Source organism: Panthera uncia, chromosome B1 (genome assembly GCF_023721935.1).
Source record: "Panthera uncia isolate 11264 chromosome B1, Puncia_PCG_1.0, whole genome shotgun sequence".
NCBI lineage: Eukaryota > Metazoa > Chordata > Mammalia > Carnivora > Felidae > Panthera > Panthera uncia.
Window position 1 is genome coordinate 125,519,806 of NC_064811.1, and position 18,726 is coordinate 125,538,531.

General features: G+C 35.9%; 1 protein-coding gene across 5 annotated transcripts in view; it reads right to left on the minus strand.

The window, feature by feature from the left end:
* The window catches only part of LRBA (LPS responsive beige-like anchor protein), a 785,855-nt gene that overhangs the window by 459,699 nt on the left and 307,430 nt on the right, over nucleotides 1-18,726 (minus strand). For all 5 annotated transcript variants that reach the window (XM_049632267.1, XM_049632266.1, XM_049632264.1 and 2 more), the window contains one exon: nucleotides 276-384. In XM_049632267.1, coding sequence (XP_049488224.1) covers nucleotides 276-384 — 109 coding nt within the window. The remainder of the gene's footprint in view (nucleotides 1-275; nucleotides 385-18,726) is intronic.

The window sequence follows — 18,726 nt, forward strand, 5'->3', positions numbered from 1 at the left end:
ATTGGAAAACTACCAGAGCCAAAACCTGCTCACATGGTTAAGATGAGGTCAACCAAACACAGAAGCTGCCGTGAGCAACTTGTGGGAAAAAAAGGAGTTGAGACCAGAGGGCTATGGAGACTTGTAGTATCTTCCCAGAATCCCCCAAGACTCTCGAAAATTAATTTTTAATTTTTTGATGATATATGTTTGCTTAGACCATCTTACCGATGCAGTTTCCCATGATTACCATTAGAAATGGCAATTTGCTCACACCAACCACATGTTTAACCTACCTCAAATTCTGCATGTCTGTGAATATCCTCTGCTCGTTGCCTGCTCAGGATAAATTCAGCTTCATTTGCTACTCTTACTAGATGATCCTTCATTGTTTGACTAAGCAACCTATAAAGAGATTAATATTGTCAAATAAGTAAATGTGTACATACTTAAGACATATGATGGTTCACTGCTCAAAGTTGATGTATCTTGCTATGTGGAGAAGAATGTTTATACTCCTCTTCTGTCATCATACCCAATGAAGTACCATTACTTCACACTAAATAATTAAAGGATATAGCAACAAAAGTTACCCTTCTGGCAAAACCAGAATAGCTTTTATCCAACTAGCTATCCAAGAAAAACAACTAAAAATACCGTATCAAATTTGTGTTTTAATCTTTTTAAAGGTATTGGAGAATTTACAAGGCAGCCACAAAGTAAGGAGCCAAGATCCTAGAGAAGAAAGCACACAGAAGACATTCAGCATGATTTTTTTCACTGAACCATTTACTTTCCACAGGTGGAACTAGAGAAGCTAAACAGATTTATCAGTCTTACAGAGCTACAGAGACAAAAATTAAATGTTATGACCTGTCAAGGCAGAAGGATCCTAGTAGATTATCCAGGCTTACAGAAGGAACATAAGTATACCATAGGAAACAGAAAATAGACCAGTCTTTAAAAACACTAAAACAGACTCTCAAACAACACTATACTGATTTATACATAAGTGGGAGCCAAAACGCTAAACAAAAATTTCAGAATCTCATAAGGTGAGGAGAAAAAGAAATAGAAATACCAATGCATGAGAACTAAATTCCAGGCAAACTGGAAATAGGGCAAACTCTCACAAAGATTGAAAAACTCCAGCCTTGGGGCACCTGGGTAGCTCAGGTGGTTGAGGGCCTGACTTGACCGAGGGCATGATCTCATGGTTTGTGAATTCAAGCCTCATATCAGGCTCACTGCTGTCAGCCTGTCAGCCTAGAGCCCACTTCAGATCCTCTATCCCCCTCCCCCACCCCCTCCCCAGGTGTGCTCTCCCAAAAAACAAACAAACAAAAAACCCAAAAAACTCCATCTTGAATCAGGTCAGTCTTAAATTAACATAATCAGTACCTAATTTAACTGCTAATCAGAAATCAAAAGGAAATCTCTAGAGAAAGATATCATCACTTAGAGACTTATATTTACCCCTGCCATTTTAAATATAATTTCCAACAATCACCAAGTAACCAACAATAAATGAAGGAAAAACAAATAGAAGTCAACTCAGAAAATCAAGATACTAAAATTTCATATCTAAACACTGAAATAGGGGCACCTGGGTGGCTCAGTCAGCTAAGCGTCCGACTTCAGCTCAGGTAATGATTTCAGTTTGTGGGTTCGAGCCCCGCATTGGGCTCTGTGCTGTCAGCTCAGACTCTGGAGCCTGCTACAGATTCTGTGTCTCCCTCTCTCTCTCTGCCCCTCCCTGGCCTGTGCTCATGCTTGCTCACTCTCTCTCTAAAAAGTAAATTAAAAAAAAACTGTAAAAACATTAAACACCAAAATAAACGTAGTTATGGTTCAGGACAACAGATTCTAAGAAAAAGAACTCCAGTAGAGACTAGAAACTTAAACCACTGAACAAAACAAACATGAAATTAAGAACAGATTTACCAATTTACTAAACTCAAAGAAGTACTTAACCAAAGAATAGGCCAATGACAACTAAACAGAAGCATGGTAAGAAAAATAATGAAAACTTGACAAAATAAATAACAGACATACAGACCAAGGCAAAAAGGTCTAACATAAGTGTATCTGGAGTAAAGAAAGAAGTCAAATAGTGCAAAACGAGCAATATTTGAAGAGATACTAGGCAACATTTTTTGAAAACTAGGGAAGGGGCACATGGGTGGCTTAGTCAGTCAGGCATCCGACTCTTGGTTTCATCTCAGGTTATGATCTCACAGTTTTGTGGGTTAGAGCCCCACATCAGACTCTGTGCTGAGAGTACAGAGCCTGCTTGGAATTCTCTCTCTCCCTCTCTCTCTGCCCCTCCTCCACTTATGCTGTCTCTGTCTCTTTCAAAATAAATAAATAGCTTAACAAAAAAAAAGAAAGAAAGAAAAAGAAAACTGGGGAAAGAACTATTAAGCCATACACTGAAGTGCTACAACCTCCAAACAGGATCAAAGAGTACTACATCTATTCGTATCATAATAAAATTGTCAAAGGAAAAAAATCTTTTTTTTTTTTAAATTTTTTTTTCAACGTTTTTTTTTATTTATTTTTGGGACAGAGAGAGACAGAGCATGAACGGGGGAGGGGCAGAGAGAGAGGGAGACACAGAATCGGAAACAGGCTCCAGGCTCCGAGCCATCAGCCCAGAGCCTGACGCGGGGCTCGAACTCACGGACCGCGAGATCGTGACCTGGCTGAAGTCGGACGCTTAACCGACTGCGCCACCCAGGCGCCCCAGGAAAAAAATCTTAATAGCAGACAGAGGGAGAGAAAAAGCAGAACAGGTAAGGACACCTACTTGGTTTCAAAAGAGCATGAAGACTGATGGAAGACAAATAAGAATGCAATGACCTCTTTCAGATGCCAAATCAAAATGGCAGCTAAGAATTCCATATCCAGAAACCATCTTTTAATAATAAAAGTGAAAGTACCTAGAATATACCACGTGAAGAGTCTATTTTCTGAACTCCCCTTACCTGCCTAGAAGCACAGACTACCAAAAGAATTCAACTGTCACAAATCCTTCCAATGAAGACTGAAGTTGTGCAACCAGGGAAGAATGACTCTTATTATCTAGAAACTTAAAAAGTCAGCACGTGGATAGGGAATTGCCTAAAAGGACATTGTCACAAAACTATCCTATCTCCTAAGGGTCCATTTATCTTTCCTAAAAGTTATTTGTTTTTCCCTAAGTGCCCTTCTTCCTAAAACCTCAAAATATAATATAACCTCTTTCTTGAGTCACATTTTTCTATGAATTCTCTCCAACATACATGAATTTAAAAAACTCATCTTTTCTCTTATCAATTTGTCTTTTGTCAGTTTGATTCACAGGCCCTCAACGAAAGAACCTAAGAGGATAGGGGAAAAAATGTTTCCTCTTATGCAAAAGCAAAATAAGCATATTTAATGGCAAAACAGACAGAAATTGTCACTAGACAAATGGGTCACTCCCACATTAAACGTTGTTTTTCAGACAGAAGGTAAATAATATCAGATGGATGTAACACAAGGCAGTAAAAAACAAAACAGGGGCACTTGGGTGGCTTAGTTGGTTAAATGTCCAACTTCCACTCAGATCATGATCTCACAGTTACTTTAGAGCCTGGAGCATGCTTCAGAATCTGTGTCTCCTAGTATCTCTCTGCCCCTTCCCCACTAATGCTCTTGTGTGCGTGCTCCCTCCCTCTCTCTCTCTCTCTCTCTCTCTCTCTCTAAAAAATACATAAAAACATTTTTAAAATTTTTAAAAAAGAAAAAAGAAAAACTCAACATGGGTTAATCTAAAAAGAATACTGAATGTTTACACCAATCAGAATAACTTCTAAAATTCAAAAATACCATTATGTTAAAATATTTAATAGCACTCAAAACAAGACAAATTAAAAGGAATTAGTGTTGTAATGTTCTTTAATTATCCATGAATTGGTGAAAGAACCAATTTATTTAAGATGTTAACAACTCTAATAACCATGTTTCAATCTGGGTAACCACTAAAGATATCTAAAATAATTAACAACCAATATGCTAATAGGAAAAAAACAAATTGAAAAAACAAATTTAGCTCAAAAGAAAGGAAAAAAAGAAAAAAGGAACATGCAAAACATACAGCAAATAAAAGGACAGACAATAAGAGGATAAGCTTTAACCTAAATACATCAGGAATATATAGAAAGCAGATTTAATGATACAATTACTGTCAAGTAGATTTTAAGTATGTCATATCATTAAACTGTAACACAATTTCACTAAAAGGTTGCACAAATGTTGAAAGTCATTTTTTCAGAAAAGATAAATAATAAAAAAAAGTGTGGAAGAAGATTATATATCTTTATTAATATAAGAAAAAGATAGGGGTGCCTGGGTAGTTAATCACTTGAGTGTCCGACCTCAGCTCAGATAACAACCTTACAATTCTTGAATATGAGCCACACATAGGGCTTTCTGCTGTCAATGCAGAGCCAGCTTCAGATCCTATGTCCTCCTCTCTCTTAGCCTCTCCCCACCCCCCTCAAAAATAAACATTTAAAAAATATACATAAAAAAAAGATTGCTTTAAGAAATTTTATTTGAGATAAATAGATACTTCAAATGATAAGATGAATGATCTAGACAGAAAATCATAACTTTGAGATTCTAAATTTGTATGTTCCCAAGAATATGATATACTACTAGCTATAAAAGATATAAAGCCACACCATATTTTAACAATGTTATTACAAACCCTGATGAAACGGACAGATTTTTCACATACATCCACTAAATGAAGAATGAATATTCTTATCATTTAAATATGGATCATATACACAAACAGACAAAATGTGGGGTGACAAAGAAATCTATAATGAATTTCAAAGGAAGAAATCATACAGAGTATGTTCTCTGACACAATAGAACCAATCTAGAAAAAATAAAATAGAACATTCTGTGCAAAAACTCTAGGATGGCCTCCAACTTTCCCAGCTTTCTGATATCTTCAGCCTTATGTAATCCTCTCAATTAGATTTTGTAAAGGAGCTATGGCATGCCTCAAAGCAGTAAAACATGGAAACACTGAAGACATATCATTTCCATTATTATATTAAGTATGATTCAAATTTTCATCTTACTAGCAGACTCTTCTTACTGACTCCTCATCCTGATGGCATAGCTCATGAATTCTGCCATGTTACAGCTACTCTATGAAGTAGCTCATGTAGCAAGAAACTCAGTGCAGCCCTCAGACAACCATCAGCAAGGAACTGGAAATCAGTCGCAGCAACTCACAAAGAACTCAATCCTGCCAACAACCAGATAAACTTAGAAGAAAACACTTCCCCAGTCAAATATCAAATGAGACTGCAGCCCAAAAATACCTTAACCTTTTAAGAGAATCTGAAGCAGAGGGGCCAGACAAGCCATGCCCAGAGTCCTAACCAACACAGACTATGAGATAATAAATGTTTGTTGCTTTAAGGCCAAATTCTGCTAATACTGTTGACACAGCAATACATGATAACATTTCTTCCCATCAATATTTGAAAAACAAAGGAATACACTGCTAAATAACCCATGCACCAAAGAAAACATGACAATGGAAATTAGAAAATACTTTGAAATAAAAGATAATGAAAACAACAAATTAAAACATGTGGGATTAAGAACAAATATTGTTAAAATGTCGATACCATCCAAAGCAATCTACATATTCCATGCAATACCTATCAAAATAACACCAGCATTCATTCTTCAAAGATCTAGAACAATCCTAAAACTTATATGGAACCAGAAAAGACCCCAAACAGCCAAAGCAATCTTGAAAAAAACAAAACAAAACAAAGCAGGAGGCATCACAATCCCAGACTTCAAGCTATACTACAAAGCTGTAATCATCAAGACAGTATGGTACTGGCACAATAACAGACACTCAGATCAATGGAACAGAATAGAGAACCCAGAAATGGACCCACAAACGTATGACCAACTAATCTTTGACAAAGCAGGAAAGAATATCCAATGGAATAAAGACAGTCTCTTCAGCAAGTGGTGCTGGGAAAACTGGACATGCAGAACATTGAACCTGGACCACTTTCTTACACCATACACAAAAATAAACTCAAAATGGATGAAAGACCTCAATGTAAGACAGGAAGCCATCAAAATCTTTGAGAGGAAAGCAGGCAAAAACCTCTTTGATCTTGGCCGCAGCAACTTCTTACTCAACATGTCTCCAGAGGCAAGGGAAACAAAAGCAAAAATGAACTATGGGGACATCATCAAAATAAAAGGCTTCTGCACAGCAAAGGAAACAATCAGCAAAACTAAAAGGCAACCAACAGGATGGGAGAAGATATTTGCAAATGACATATCAGATAAAGGGTTAGTATCCAAAATCTATAAAGAACTTATCAAACTCAACACCCAAAAAACAAAGAATCCAGTGAAGAAAAGAGCAAAAGACATGAGTAGACACTTCTCCAAAGAAGACATCCAGATGGCCAACTGACACATGAAAACATGCTCAACATCACTCATCATCAGGGAAATACAAATCAAAACCACAATGAGAATACCACCTCACACCTGTCAGAATGGCTAACATTAACAACTCAGGCAACAACAGATGTTGGCGAAAATGCGGAGAAAGAGGATCTCTATTGCATTGGTGGTGGCAATGCAAGCTGGTGCAGCCACTCTGGAAAACAATATGGAGGTTCCTCAAAAAACTAAAAATAGAACTACCCTATGACCCAGCAATTGAACTACTAGGCATTTATCCACAGGATACAGGTGTGCTGTTTCGAAGGGACACATGCACCCCCCATGTTTATAGCAGCACTATCAACAATAGCCAAAGTATTAAAGAGCCCACATGTCCATCGATGGATGAATGGGTAAAGAAGATGTGGTATATATATATATATATATACAAAGGAGTATTACTCGGCAATCAAAAAGAATGAAATCTTGCCATTTGCAACTACTTGGATGGAACTGGAGGGTATTATGCTAAGTGAAATTAGTCAGAGAAAGACAAAAATCATATGACTTCACTCATATGAGGACTTTAAGAGACAAAACAGATGAACATAAGGGAAGGGAAACAAAAACAATATAAAAACAGGGAGGGGGACGAAACAGAAGAGACTCATAAATATGGAGAACAAACAGAGGGTTACTAGAGGGGTTGTGGGAGGGGGGATGGTCTAAATGGGTAAGGGGCACTAAGAATCTACTACTGAAATCATTACTGCACTATATGCTAACTAATTTGAATGTAAATTTAAATAAACAAACAAACAAACAAACAACATGTGGGATTTTGCTAAATCAATGCTTGGAGAGAAATGTATACACTAAATAAATTTATACACTAGATTGATACACTAAATAAATTCAAAACACGGAAGAAACTCTGAAAATAAATTACCTAAGTACAAAACTGAAAAAATGAGAAACACATCACAGAAAATTCAATATATTGAAAATAAAATAACAAAGAAGAGAAATTAAAAATATATCAAATAAAAATGCACTTTAGAAAATCAACAAATTAAAAAGTTGGTTCTTTCAAAAACTCCAAAATATCAACAATTAAAATTAATAACTGAGGTCAGAAAGATTACTAGATTGAAGTGATCTAGATCACTACAAGTGATATACAAAATATACAAAAATAAACTATACTCTATTTAATAGTTACCCAAAAGTCAAAGTAATTTTTAAATACTATTTTGAAAAGCATTAAAAATCATCAAAAGATGTAAGAACTAACCAAATGTGATATAATTGTGTATACAAACAAAAAGAATGCTAAGAGACGTTAAAGAACGCTTAAAGAAATTAAAGGACTATGCAATGTTCATGAAAGTTAAAGGCTCAATACTGTAAAGATATGAATTCTACACAAAGTCATATATAGTTGTATAGTTGTATAGCTACACAAATCCCAGTCAAAATTCTAGCAGGTCTTCTGCAGAATCTGACAAGTTCATTCTAACAGTTACACAAAAATGTAAAGAACAAAGAATAGCTGAGACATTCTTGAAGAGGAGGAGGAAAGAGGAGGGAAAATAATCATAATCATAACAGAAGACTAATACCACCAAATATTAGGACCTATTATATTGATGTATGAAGACAGTGTAGTAGTGGGGCAAACACAGATGAACAGACCAATGAATCAGAAGAGAATATCCAGAAACAGACCCAGATTTAAGACAGAGTTACTTTTGTAATAAGGAGGAAGAAGATGGAATTTTTCAATAATTAGGTCTGAATCAATCAATCACATAAAACTAACCATGACTTCTATCTCAGATCATAACAAACAAATGAATTCCAAAAGGGTCATAGACAAATCCTAAACACTTCTAGAAGCTTTCATAAGATCACATAAAATAGTATCTTCATTACTTAAAGATTTCTTGAAAAACCATAAAATACAACATGAAGAAAAATACTGAAAAACTGGACTTCTTTAAAATTAAAGATCTGTGCTTATGAAGGCCACTATTAAGAAAATTAAAAGGCAAACTTTAGAAAAGGAGAATACATTTGTAATACTTACAGTCCACAAGGAACTTATATTCTTAAATATACAAAAATACTTACAAATAAGGAAAAGGCAATAATCATAATTTTTAAAAATGAGCAAAGTACACGAATAAGCTCTTCACAAAAGATTTCCAAAAGGCAAGTAAATTCATGAAAAGGTGTTCAAGATTACCAGTCATCAGGGAAATACAAATAAAACTATAAGCTATACTACATCCCACCAGAATCACTATATTTTTTAAAAAATGGTATTTTCAAATGTTGGCAAGGAAATTAAGTAACAGGGATTCTCATCATCATAAAACATATAAAAAAACGTTTATAGCAACTTTATTTATAATAGCCAACAATAGCAACTACTGAGAATGCCAGTAAGAGTAAAATTTTTTTAAATAAAATATTCATATAATAAAATACAGATCAGTATCAGAAAGAACCAACTAATTTTATACATAACAAAATAAATTTCACTAACAATGTCGGGCAAAAGTACAAAAGAATATTATATGAAAAAGTACTCAAGTATACTATATGAATCATCTTGGGTAAGAAAAGTTTTTAAAACTCATCTATGTTATGAGGGGCACCTGGGTGGCTCAGTTGGTTAAGCATCTGACTTTTGATTTAGGTTCAGGTCATTATCTCACAGTTCAGGAGTTTGAGCCCAAGTCAGGCTCCACACTGACACCGGGGTGCCTGTTTAGGATTCTCCCTCTCTCCTTTCATTGCCCCTCCCCTGCTCATGTTTTCTCTCTCCCTCTCAGAGTAAATAAATAAAACTCAAAAAAACAAAACAAACAAAGAAAAAAAAACACCTCATCTATGCTATTAGAAAGCAAGAGTTTAAGAGATGGTTAACTTCGGTGCTACTTAAGACCTCTACATGTAATGACTCATATGGAACTTTAGTAATGATAACACAGTTCTAAACCTCCCAGCAAAATACTTTGGATATATAAACAACTGACCCATTCTGATGAATGCTACCACAAGACCACTTTACCTACCATGAATGCTAACAGAATGATTCATCTCATATATAAGTGAGATGATTCTGGGAACATGTTTGTTATGTATACGTCTTCTAAACTTCTTTCTTTAAAAGGAACTGGAGGGGCACCTGGGTGGCTCAGTTAAGCGTCTAACTCTTGATTTCAGTTCAGGTCATGGTCTCAAGGGTCTCAAGCCCTGCGTGAGGCTCTGTGCTGCTAACTTGAGATTCTCTCTCTCCTCCCACTCTCTCTCTCTGCCCTTCCCCCACTCTCACCCACACATGCCCTCTCTTTCTCTCTGTCAAATTAAATAAACTTTTTTTAAAAAGGAACTGGAAAGAAAGGTTGGGTAGGTAGCTAGGATTACTTTTTCAGTATAATAGCAGACGTGAATAAACTGCACCTAGACAATACCTGTCTACAAAAGTTAGACCCAACAATAGTCATCAACGATGGCATATCTATAAGCAGGTACCAGGGTACATGTCTTTATAGCAATATTTTAGTCAAAATGTCAATAAAATATGCATAGACTTTGATACAAAGCAGTGATTACACTCCTAGTAAACTGCCATATCAACATTTTCCCACAAGTGTAGAAAAACTTGTATGTAAAAGGAATTTCACTAAAAAATTGCTTACAAAAGTGAAAACCTAAAAGAACCAAAATATGCAAACCTATAAGAATAGATTCTTCTGAATTGACAACAAAATGTTTCCCATAACATATTGTTAAGTGAGAAAATAAAATTAAAATATTATGTACAATGTGAGTTTGGGGAAAATACGAAGGAAAATACACCAAACTGCCATTTATCTAGAATGAAGTCATCAAAACAGGGCCACGAACTAAATCTGCCTGCCAACAGTTTTTGTTAATAAAGTTTTATTGGAACAAAGCCATGCCCACTTATTAACTATAGCTGTTCTCACATCATAACTCTACAGTAAGTTGAGTAGTAGTGGCAGACCATATGCTCTGCAATGCCTAGAATATTTACTATATGGCCCTTTAAAAAAGTATGCCACCCCATGCTTTAGAAAGGAGAATGTATGTTTTCCCCCTTGTATTTCTCTGTTCTTTGAAGTTTTACAATAAGGAGTAATTAAAAGAAAGAAAAACAGATCCTTAAAGAAAACAGAAAGCTTTCTGCTCTTCTACCACTTTTCACATTCTCTCTTAAGTTCATACACACTATTTACAATTTGATTCCAAATCTGTCACACCCTCTCCATTACCTCCAAACTGTAGATGTTAATGCAATTTTTATGATTTTTGAGTGAGATTATTAGGGTATTTTTCAAATACTATTAAACAGTACACATTCAGGCATTACCGATAAAAACAATCCCTAGTGCAAGTTTAAAATCTGCTAATGAATAACTTGCTTTGACTCTGCAGATAGAGAAAGCAAGGGCTTTCACGAGTATAAACGTGAAATACTGGTTTGTGCTTCTTAGTTTCTCTTTAGAGACCAAAAACCACATTGTGAATTAACATCAGTATATTGCCTCATAGCACTCAAACACTAATTGATTAGTCAAAGGTACATCAACCTCCTAGTCCCCAACCAAGCAACCTCAAAGTTATTCTCATCTCCTCCTTCTTCCCTATCACCTTCGCCCCTAATCCATCAGCAAATACTGTCAGTATTTCCTATGTAATATTTCCAGTTTTAAATAATGTATTTCCTATGTAATACTTCCAGGTTTAATTAATGTATTTCACTACATAATATTTCCAGGTTTAATTATTTCACAGCCAATGTCCTAAAAATCAAGCTTTAATCATTTCACATCTAGACTATAACAGAATATGAATTTGGAGTACTTGTTCTGATCTTTTAACACGTTTGTATATAATCCCCCTCTGTCCTTTGAATCACTGTCAAATATCTACGCAACATCTACTGTATGATAAAGGCGAGGCTAAACACTGGAGACAAGCTTTTCCTATATTTTAGATGGGGAGAAAGACAATACCCTGTGCTACTATGTGATCTTGTGAATGTTTTCACAGACAAGCTGGCACCCAGTCATTGCTCAAGACCCTCTCCCAGAGAATCAGCGCAGGTCCAATATATGAGGAACTCTGAAGTTTGGGGTTTTGAAACACAGCCCCATCTGAGATAAAACTCTGGAGGAAGGAGCCACCTGGTAAGCAGACACCTTGGACACAGACCGGGTAAAGGCAGGAAGCAGACAGAAGCCTGAGACAGAGGAGAGGTGTTTGATCACATGTCTGTGAGGGCACGAAATTCATGCGCCAAAGACTACAGAGCTAGTTGAAGCCATTTCACCTTTACAAACGCGCACATGCACACACAGGAATCGACCCCAGTGAGCTAATAAGCAGGGCTACCAAGCAGAGAATAGAGCTGTTAAACCAAACCCTGCCCACCTGCACCGTTTAGGCACAGCCCTCAAAGACCAGCACAAATCCTTTCCATCTGCTTAGTGTACAGACTACAGTGTGTTACAAAGTTTGCTCTATGGTAAACTGGATGAAACTTCATTTGGATCTCATTCCGTTTGCTTGTTCATTTGTTCATTTTCTTTGTCTCTGTTTTTACTTATATTATCTTTTTCTTTTCCTTTTCTTAGGTACAGGAAGAGCTAATTTCTTTTATATTATTTTATACTATTTTATTTTATTTTATTTTATTTTATTTTATTTTATTTTATTTTATTTTATTTCATTTCATTATTTAAAAAATTTTGGGGGGAGCTCCTGGGTGGCTGAGTTTGTTATATGTCCAACTTCAGCTCAGGTCATGATCTCGCTGTTCATGAGTTTGAGCCCCGCATTGAGAATGCTGCTCTCAGCATGGAGCCCACATCAAATCTCCTGTCCCCCTCTCTGTCCCTCCCCTGCTCATGCTCTCTTTCTCAAAAATAAATTTAAAAAAATTTTTTAATTAAAAATTTTTAAACTTGTTTTTTCCCCTTTCTCTTTTTTCTCTTTTCTGTGAAGCTTCTCTCAACAAGCAGCCTGAAACACACCTAGGATCTAGCTTCCTTTATTTGATTTGGTTTTGTTTTTAATTTAAAAAATTTTTATTTTATTAATTTTTTTCTTCCTACAAAATGACAGGACAGAGTAATTCACCCAAAAAGAAAGAACAGGAAGAAATAATGGCATGGATTTAATCAACACAGATATAATTAAGATGTCTGAATTAAAATTCAAACCCACAATTATAAAAATACTAGCTAGGGTTGAAAAAACCATGGAAGATAGCAGAGGATCCCTTTCTGCAGAGATAAAAGAAATAAAATCTAGTCAGGCCAAAATTAAAAATGCTATACTGAGATGCAATCTTGAATGGGTGCCATGACAGCAAGGATGGACAAAGGAGAGCAGTGAATCAGTGAGCTAGAAGACAAAATTATGGAAAATAATGAAGCAGGAAAAAAAAAGATGAAAACAAAGGCAAAAGATCACAATACAAGACTTAGAGAACTCAGTGACTTATTAAAGAGAAATAACATTTGTATCACAGAAGTCCCAGAAGATGAAGAATGAGAAAAAAGGGCCTAAGATTAATGTGAGCAAATTATAGCTAAAAACTTTTCTAATCTGGGGAAGGACACAGACATCAAATTCCAAGAAGAACACAGAATTCCCATTAGATTCAACAAAAACCAACCATCACCAAGACATACCATAGTCAAATCACACAATACACACACAAGGAAAAAATTGTGAAAGCACCAAGCATACAAGGAAAGACAGATTTCCTTTCCTTTCCTTTAGCATATAAGGAAAGACAGATTAGGTATGCAGCAGATCTTTCCACAGAAACTTGGCAGGCCAGAAAGGAGTGGTAGGATATATTCAACATGCTGAATTGCAAAACCATGCACAGCCAAAAATTCTTTATCCAGCAAGGCTGTCATTCAAAATAGAAGGAGAGATAAAGAGTGTCCCAGACTAGCAAAAACCAAAGGAGTTTGTGACCACTAACCTAGCTTTACGAGAAACTTTAAGGGGGACTCTTTGAATGGAGAAAACATAAACAAAACAAAATAGACCAAAAGCGACAAAGACTAGAGAGGACCAGAGAACATCACCAGAAACACCAAATCTGCAGGCTACACAATGACACTAAATTTGTATCTTTCAGTAGTCACTCAAATTTGTAAATGGACTAAAGGTTCCAATAAAAAGACATAAGGGTATCAGAATGGATTAAAAAAAACCCATCTATATCCTGTCTACAAGAGACTCATTTTAGACCTAAAGACACCTGCAGATTCAAAGCAGGGGATGGAGAACTATCTACAATGCTAATGAACGTCAAAAGAAAGCCAGAGTAGCTATACTTACATCAGACAAACTAGATTTTAAAACAAAGACTGTAACAAAAGATGAAGAAGGGCATTATACCATTATTAAGGGGTCTATCCACCAAGAAGACCTAACCATTTTAAATATTTATACCTCCAATTTTGAAGTACCTGAATATACAAATCAGTTAATCACAAACATAGAGGAACTCAAAGATAATAATACAATAATTATAGGAGACCTTAACACCCCACATACAACCATGGACAGATCATCTAAGCAGAAAATCAATAAGGAAACAATGGCTTTGAATGACACACTAGACTGCATGGACTTAACAGATATATTCAGAAAATTTCATCCTAAAGCAGCAGAACACACATTCTTCTAAGTGCACATGGAATATTCTCCAGAATGCATCACATACTGGGTCAAAAAATCAGCCCTAAACAAGTACAAAAAGATTGGGACTATATACCATGCATATTTTCAGAACACAACACTATGGAACTTGAAATCAACCATAAGAAACAATTTGAAACACCACAAATACTTAGAGATTAAAGAACATCCTACTAAAGAATGAATTCGTTAACCAAGAAATTAAGACATAAAAAAGGACATGGAAGCCAATGAAAATGAAGACATAACAGTTTAAAACATCTGGAATGCAGCAAGGGCAGTCATAAGAGGGAAGTATATAGCAATCCAGGCTTTCCTAAAGAAGGAAGAAATGTTTCAAATAAACAACCTAACCCAATACCTAAAAAAAACTGGAAAAAAAAAGAGCTAATAAAGCCCAAAACCAGCAGAAAAGAAAAAATAGCAGAAATCAATGATACTGAAATTAAAAAAAAAAAAAAATGTGAGTCAGTTAAATGTCTGACTTCAGCTCAGGTCATGATCTCACGGATCATGGGTTCGAGCCCCAGGTCAGGCTGTGGGCTAACAGCTCAGAGCCTGGAGCCTGCTTCGGATTTTGTGTCTCCCTCTCTGTCTGCCCATCCCCCACTTGCATTCTGTCTCAGTCTCAGTCTCTTTCTCTCTGTCTCTCTGTCTCTCTCTCTCTCTCCCTCAAAAATAAACAAATATTAAAAAAAGTAAAAAACAAAAACCAGATCAATGAAACTAGGAACTGGTTCTTTGAAACAAATAACAAAAGTGACAAATCCTTAGCCAGAATAATCAAAAAGAAAAAGGAAAGGACCCAAATAAATAAAATCATGAATGAAGGAGGAAAGATCACAACCAATACCACAGAAATACAAACAATAATAAGAGAACACTGGGGTGCCTGGGTGGCTCAGTTGGTTAAGTGGCCGACTTAACCAAAATAAATAACAAATAAAACATTAAAAAATTTTTAAAAAAATAAGAGAACATTATGAGTAATTATATACCAACAAATCGGGAAATATGAAAGAAATGGATAAATTCTGAGAAACATATAAACTACCAAAACTGAAATAGGAAGAAACAGAAAATTTGAACAGATGCAAAACAAGTAATCAAAAATCTCCCAACAAATAAGAATCCAGGGCCAAATGGCTTCTCAGCGGAATTCTACCAAATATCTAAAGAAGAGTTAATACTATTCTTTTGAAGCTGTTCCAAAAAAATAGAAATGGAAGGAAAACTTCCAAATTCATTCTATGAGGCCAGCATTACCTTGATTCCAAAAACAGACGAAGACCCCACTAAAAAGGAGATAGTGCACCTGGGTAGCTCAGTCAGAGAAGCATCCAACTTCACCTCAAGTCATGGTCTCACAGTTTGTGGGTTGGAGCCTCACGTCGGGCTCTGTGCTGACAGCTCAGAGCCTGGAGCCTGCTTGGATTCTGTGTCCCCCTCTTTCTCTGCCCCTCCCTGCTCAAGCTCTGTCTCTCCTTCAAAAATAAGTAAACATTAAAAAAAAATTTTAAGTATCAACTGTCTTTGTACACACAATTTTTTGCAATCACACTAAAAAAAATATTTTTAAAGGAGAATTACAGACGAATATGCCTGATGGACATGGATGCAAAACTTCTCAACAAGATACTAGCAAATCAAATCCAATACATTAAAAGAATCATTCACCACATTCAAGTGGGATTTATTCCTCGGCTGCAGATGTGGTTCAATATCTGCAAATCAATCAGCATGATACATCACACTATTAAAAGAAAGGATAAGAACCACATGATCCTCTCAATGGATGCAGAAAAAGCACTTGACAAAATACAGTACCCGTTCTTGATACAAACTCTCAAGAAAGTGAGAATAAAAACATACCTCAACATCATAAAGGCCATATATGAAAGACGCACAGCTAATATCATCCTAAATGGGGAAAAGCTTTCCCACTAAGGTCAGGAACATGACAGGAAATGTCCACTCTCAACACTGTTGTTGAAAACAGTACTGTAAGCCCTAGCCTCAGCAGTCAAACAAAAAAAAAGAAGTAAAAGTCATACAAATTGGCAAGGAAGAAGTCAAATGTTTGCTCTTCCCAGAAGACATGATACTCTCTTTGGAAAACCCAAAAGACTCTACCACAAAACTGCTAGAACTGATACATTAATTCAGCAATGATGCAGGATATAAAATGAACATACAGAAATCAGTTGCATTTCTATCCACCAATAAAGAAGGAGAAGAGAAATCAAGAATCAACCCCATTTACAGTTGTGCCAAAAGTCATAAAATAACTAAGAATAAACCTAACTAAAGAGATATAAGATCTCTACACTGAAAACTATAAAAAGCTTATGAAAGAAATTGAAGACACAAAGAAATGAAAAACATTCCACATTAACGGCCTGGAAGAACAAATATTGTTAAAATGTCTATACCACCCAAAGCAATCTACACATTCAATGCAATCCCTATCAAATTAACACCAGCATTCTTCAAAGAGTCAGGACAAACAATGCTAAAATTTGTATGGAACCAGAAAAAGACCCCAAATAGCCAACATAATGTTGGAAAAAAAAAAAATGAAAGCTGGAGGCATCACAATTCCAGACTTCAAGTTGTATTACAAAGCTGTAATCATTAAGACAGTATGGTGCTGGGGTGCCTGGGTGGCTTACTTGCTTGAGCATCTGACTCTTGATTTTTGGCTCAGGTAATGTTCTCACAGTTTGTGCCATCAAGACTCAGGTCAGGCTCTGCACTGACAGCATGGAGACTGCTTGAGAATCTCTCTCTCCCTCTTCCTCTGCCCCTCCCCTGCTGTCTCTCAAAATAAATAAATAAACTTAAAAAAAAAAAAAAACCTATGGTACTTCCACAAAAAAAGACCAGAAATGGACCCACAAATGTATGCCAACTAATCTTTGACAACACAGGAAAGAATATCCAATGGAAAAAAGACAGTCTGTTCAGCAAATGGTGTTGGGAAAAATGGAAAGTGACGTGCAAAAGAACAAACCTGGACCACTATCTTACACCATACACAAAAATAAACTGAAAATGGATGAAAAACATAAATGTGAGACAAGAAACCATCCAAATCCTAAATGAGACCAGGCAACAACCTCTTTGACCTAGGCCACAGCAACTTCTTACTACACATGTCTCTGGAGGCAAAACAAAAATGAACTATTGAGACTTCATCACTAAGTTAAAAACCTTATGCACAGTGAAGGAAACAACTAAAACTAAAACAAAACTAAAAGACAATTGACAGAATAGGAGAAGGTACTTGCAAATGACATCTGATAAACGGTTAGTATCCAAAACCTATAAAGCACTTACCAAACTCAACACCCAAAAAACAAATAATCCAGTGAAGAAATGGGCAAAAGACATGAACAGACACTTTTCCAAAGAAGACAACCAGATGGCTAACAGGCACATGAAAGAGAAAATCATAGATCATCAGGGAAACAGAAATCATAACCACCATACTACCTCACATCTATCAGAATGACTAAAATTAACAGCTCAGGAAACAACAGGTGTTGGCAAGGATGTGGAGAATGGGGACCGCTTTTGCACTGTTAGAGGAAATGCAAACTTGTGCAGTCAATCTGGAAAACAGTATGGAGGCTCCTCAAAAACGTAAAAATAGAGCTACCCTATGACCCAGAAATTGCGCTACTAGGTATTTATCCAAACGATATAAAAATGATGACTCAAAGGGGCACACCTTTAATACATCCCAATATTTACAGCAGCACTATCAACAATAGCCAAATTATGGAAAGAGCCCAAATGTCCATCAACTGATGAATGGAAAGAAGATGTGATAAATATACACAATGAAATATTACTTAGCGATCAAAAGGAAAGAAATCTTACCATCTGCCAGAATGTGGATGGAACAAGAAAGTATTATGCTAAGCAAAATAAATCATTCAGAGAAAGACAAATGCCATATGATTTCACTCATTTGTGGAATTTAAGAAATAAAACAGGTGAACATAGATGAAGGGAAGCAAAAATATGATAAAAACAGAAAGGGAGACAAACCGTAAGAGACTCTTAAATACAGAGAACAAACAGAGTTGCTGGAGGGGTGTTGGCTGGGGAGATGGGGTAAAGGGGCAATGTGTATTAAGGAGGGCACTTGTTGGGATGGGCACTGAATGTCATATGTAAGTGATCAATCACGAAATTCTACTCCTGAAACCATTATTACACTATATGTTAACTTAGATTTAAGTAAAACTTTAAAAAAATTAAAATAAACTGCAAAGTTTATAATTGTTATGCAGCAATAGATAATAAAATAATTACTGCATAAGAATGCATGTGCTATCATAGCTGAGTAGAAGCAAAGATGACTGTGACCTCTTCAAAAACAAAGACAACAACAACAACAAAAACAAAAACAAAAACAATAGAGAGCCAGAGCATAAAGATGAGCTTTAAATAAAAGGCAAAAGCAACAAAGAGAGAAAAGACATTCCAGACACCAGCATAAACCAG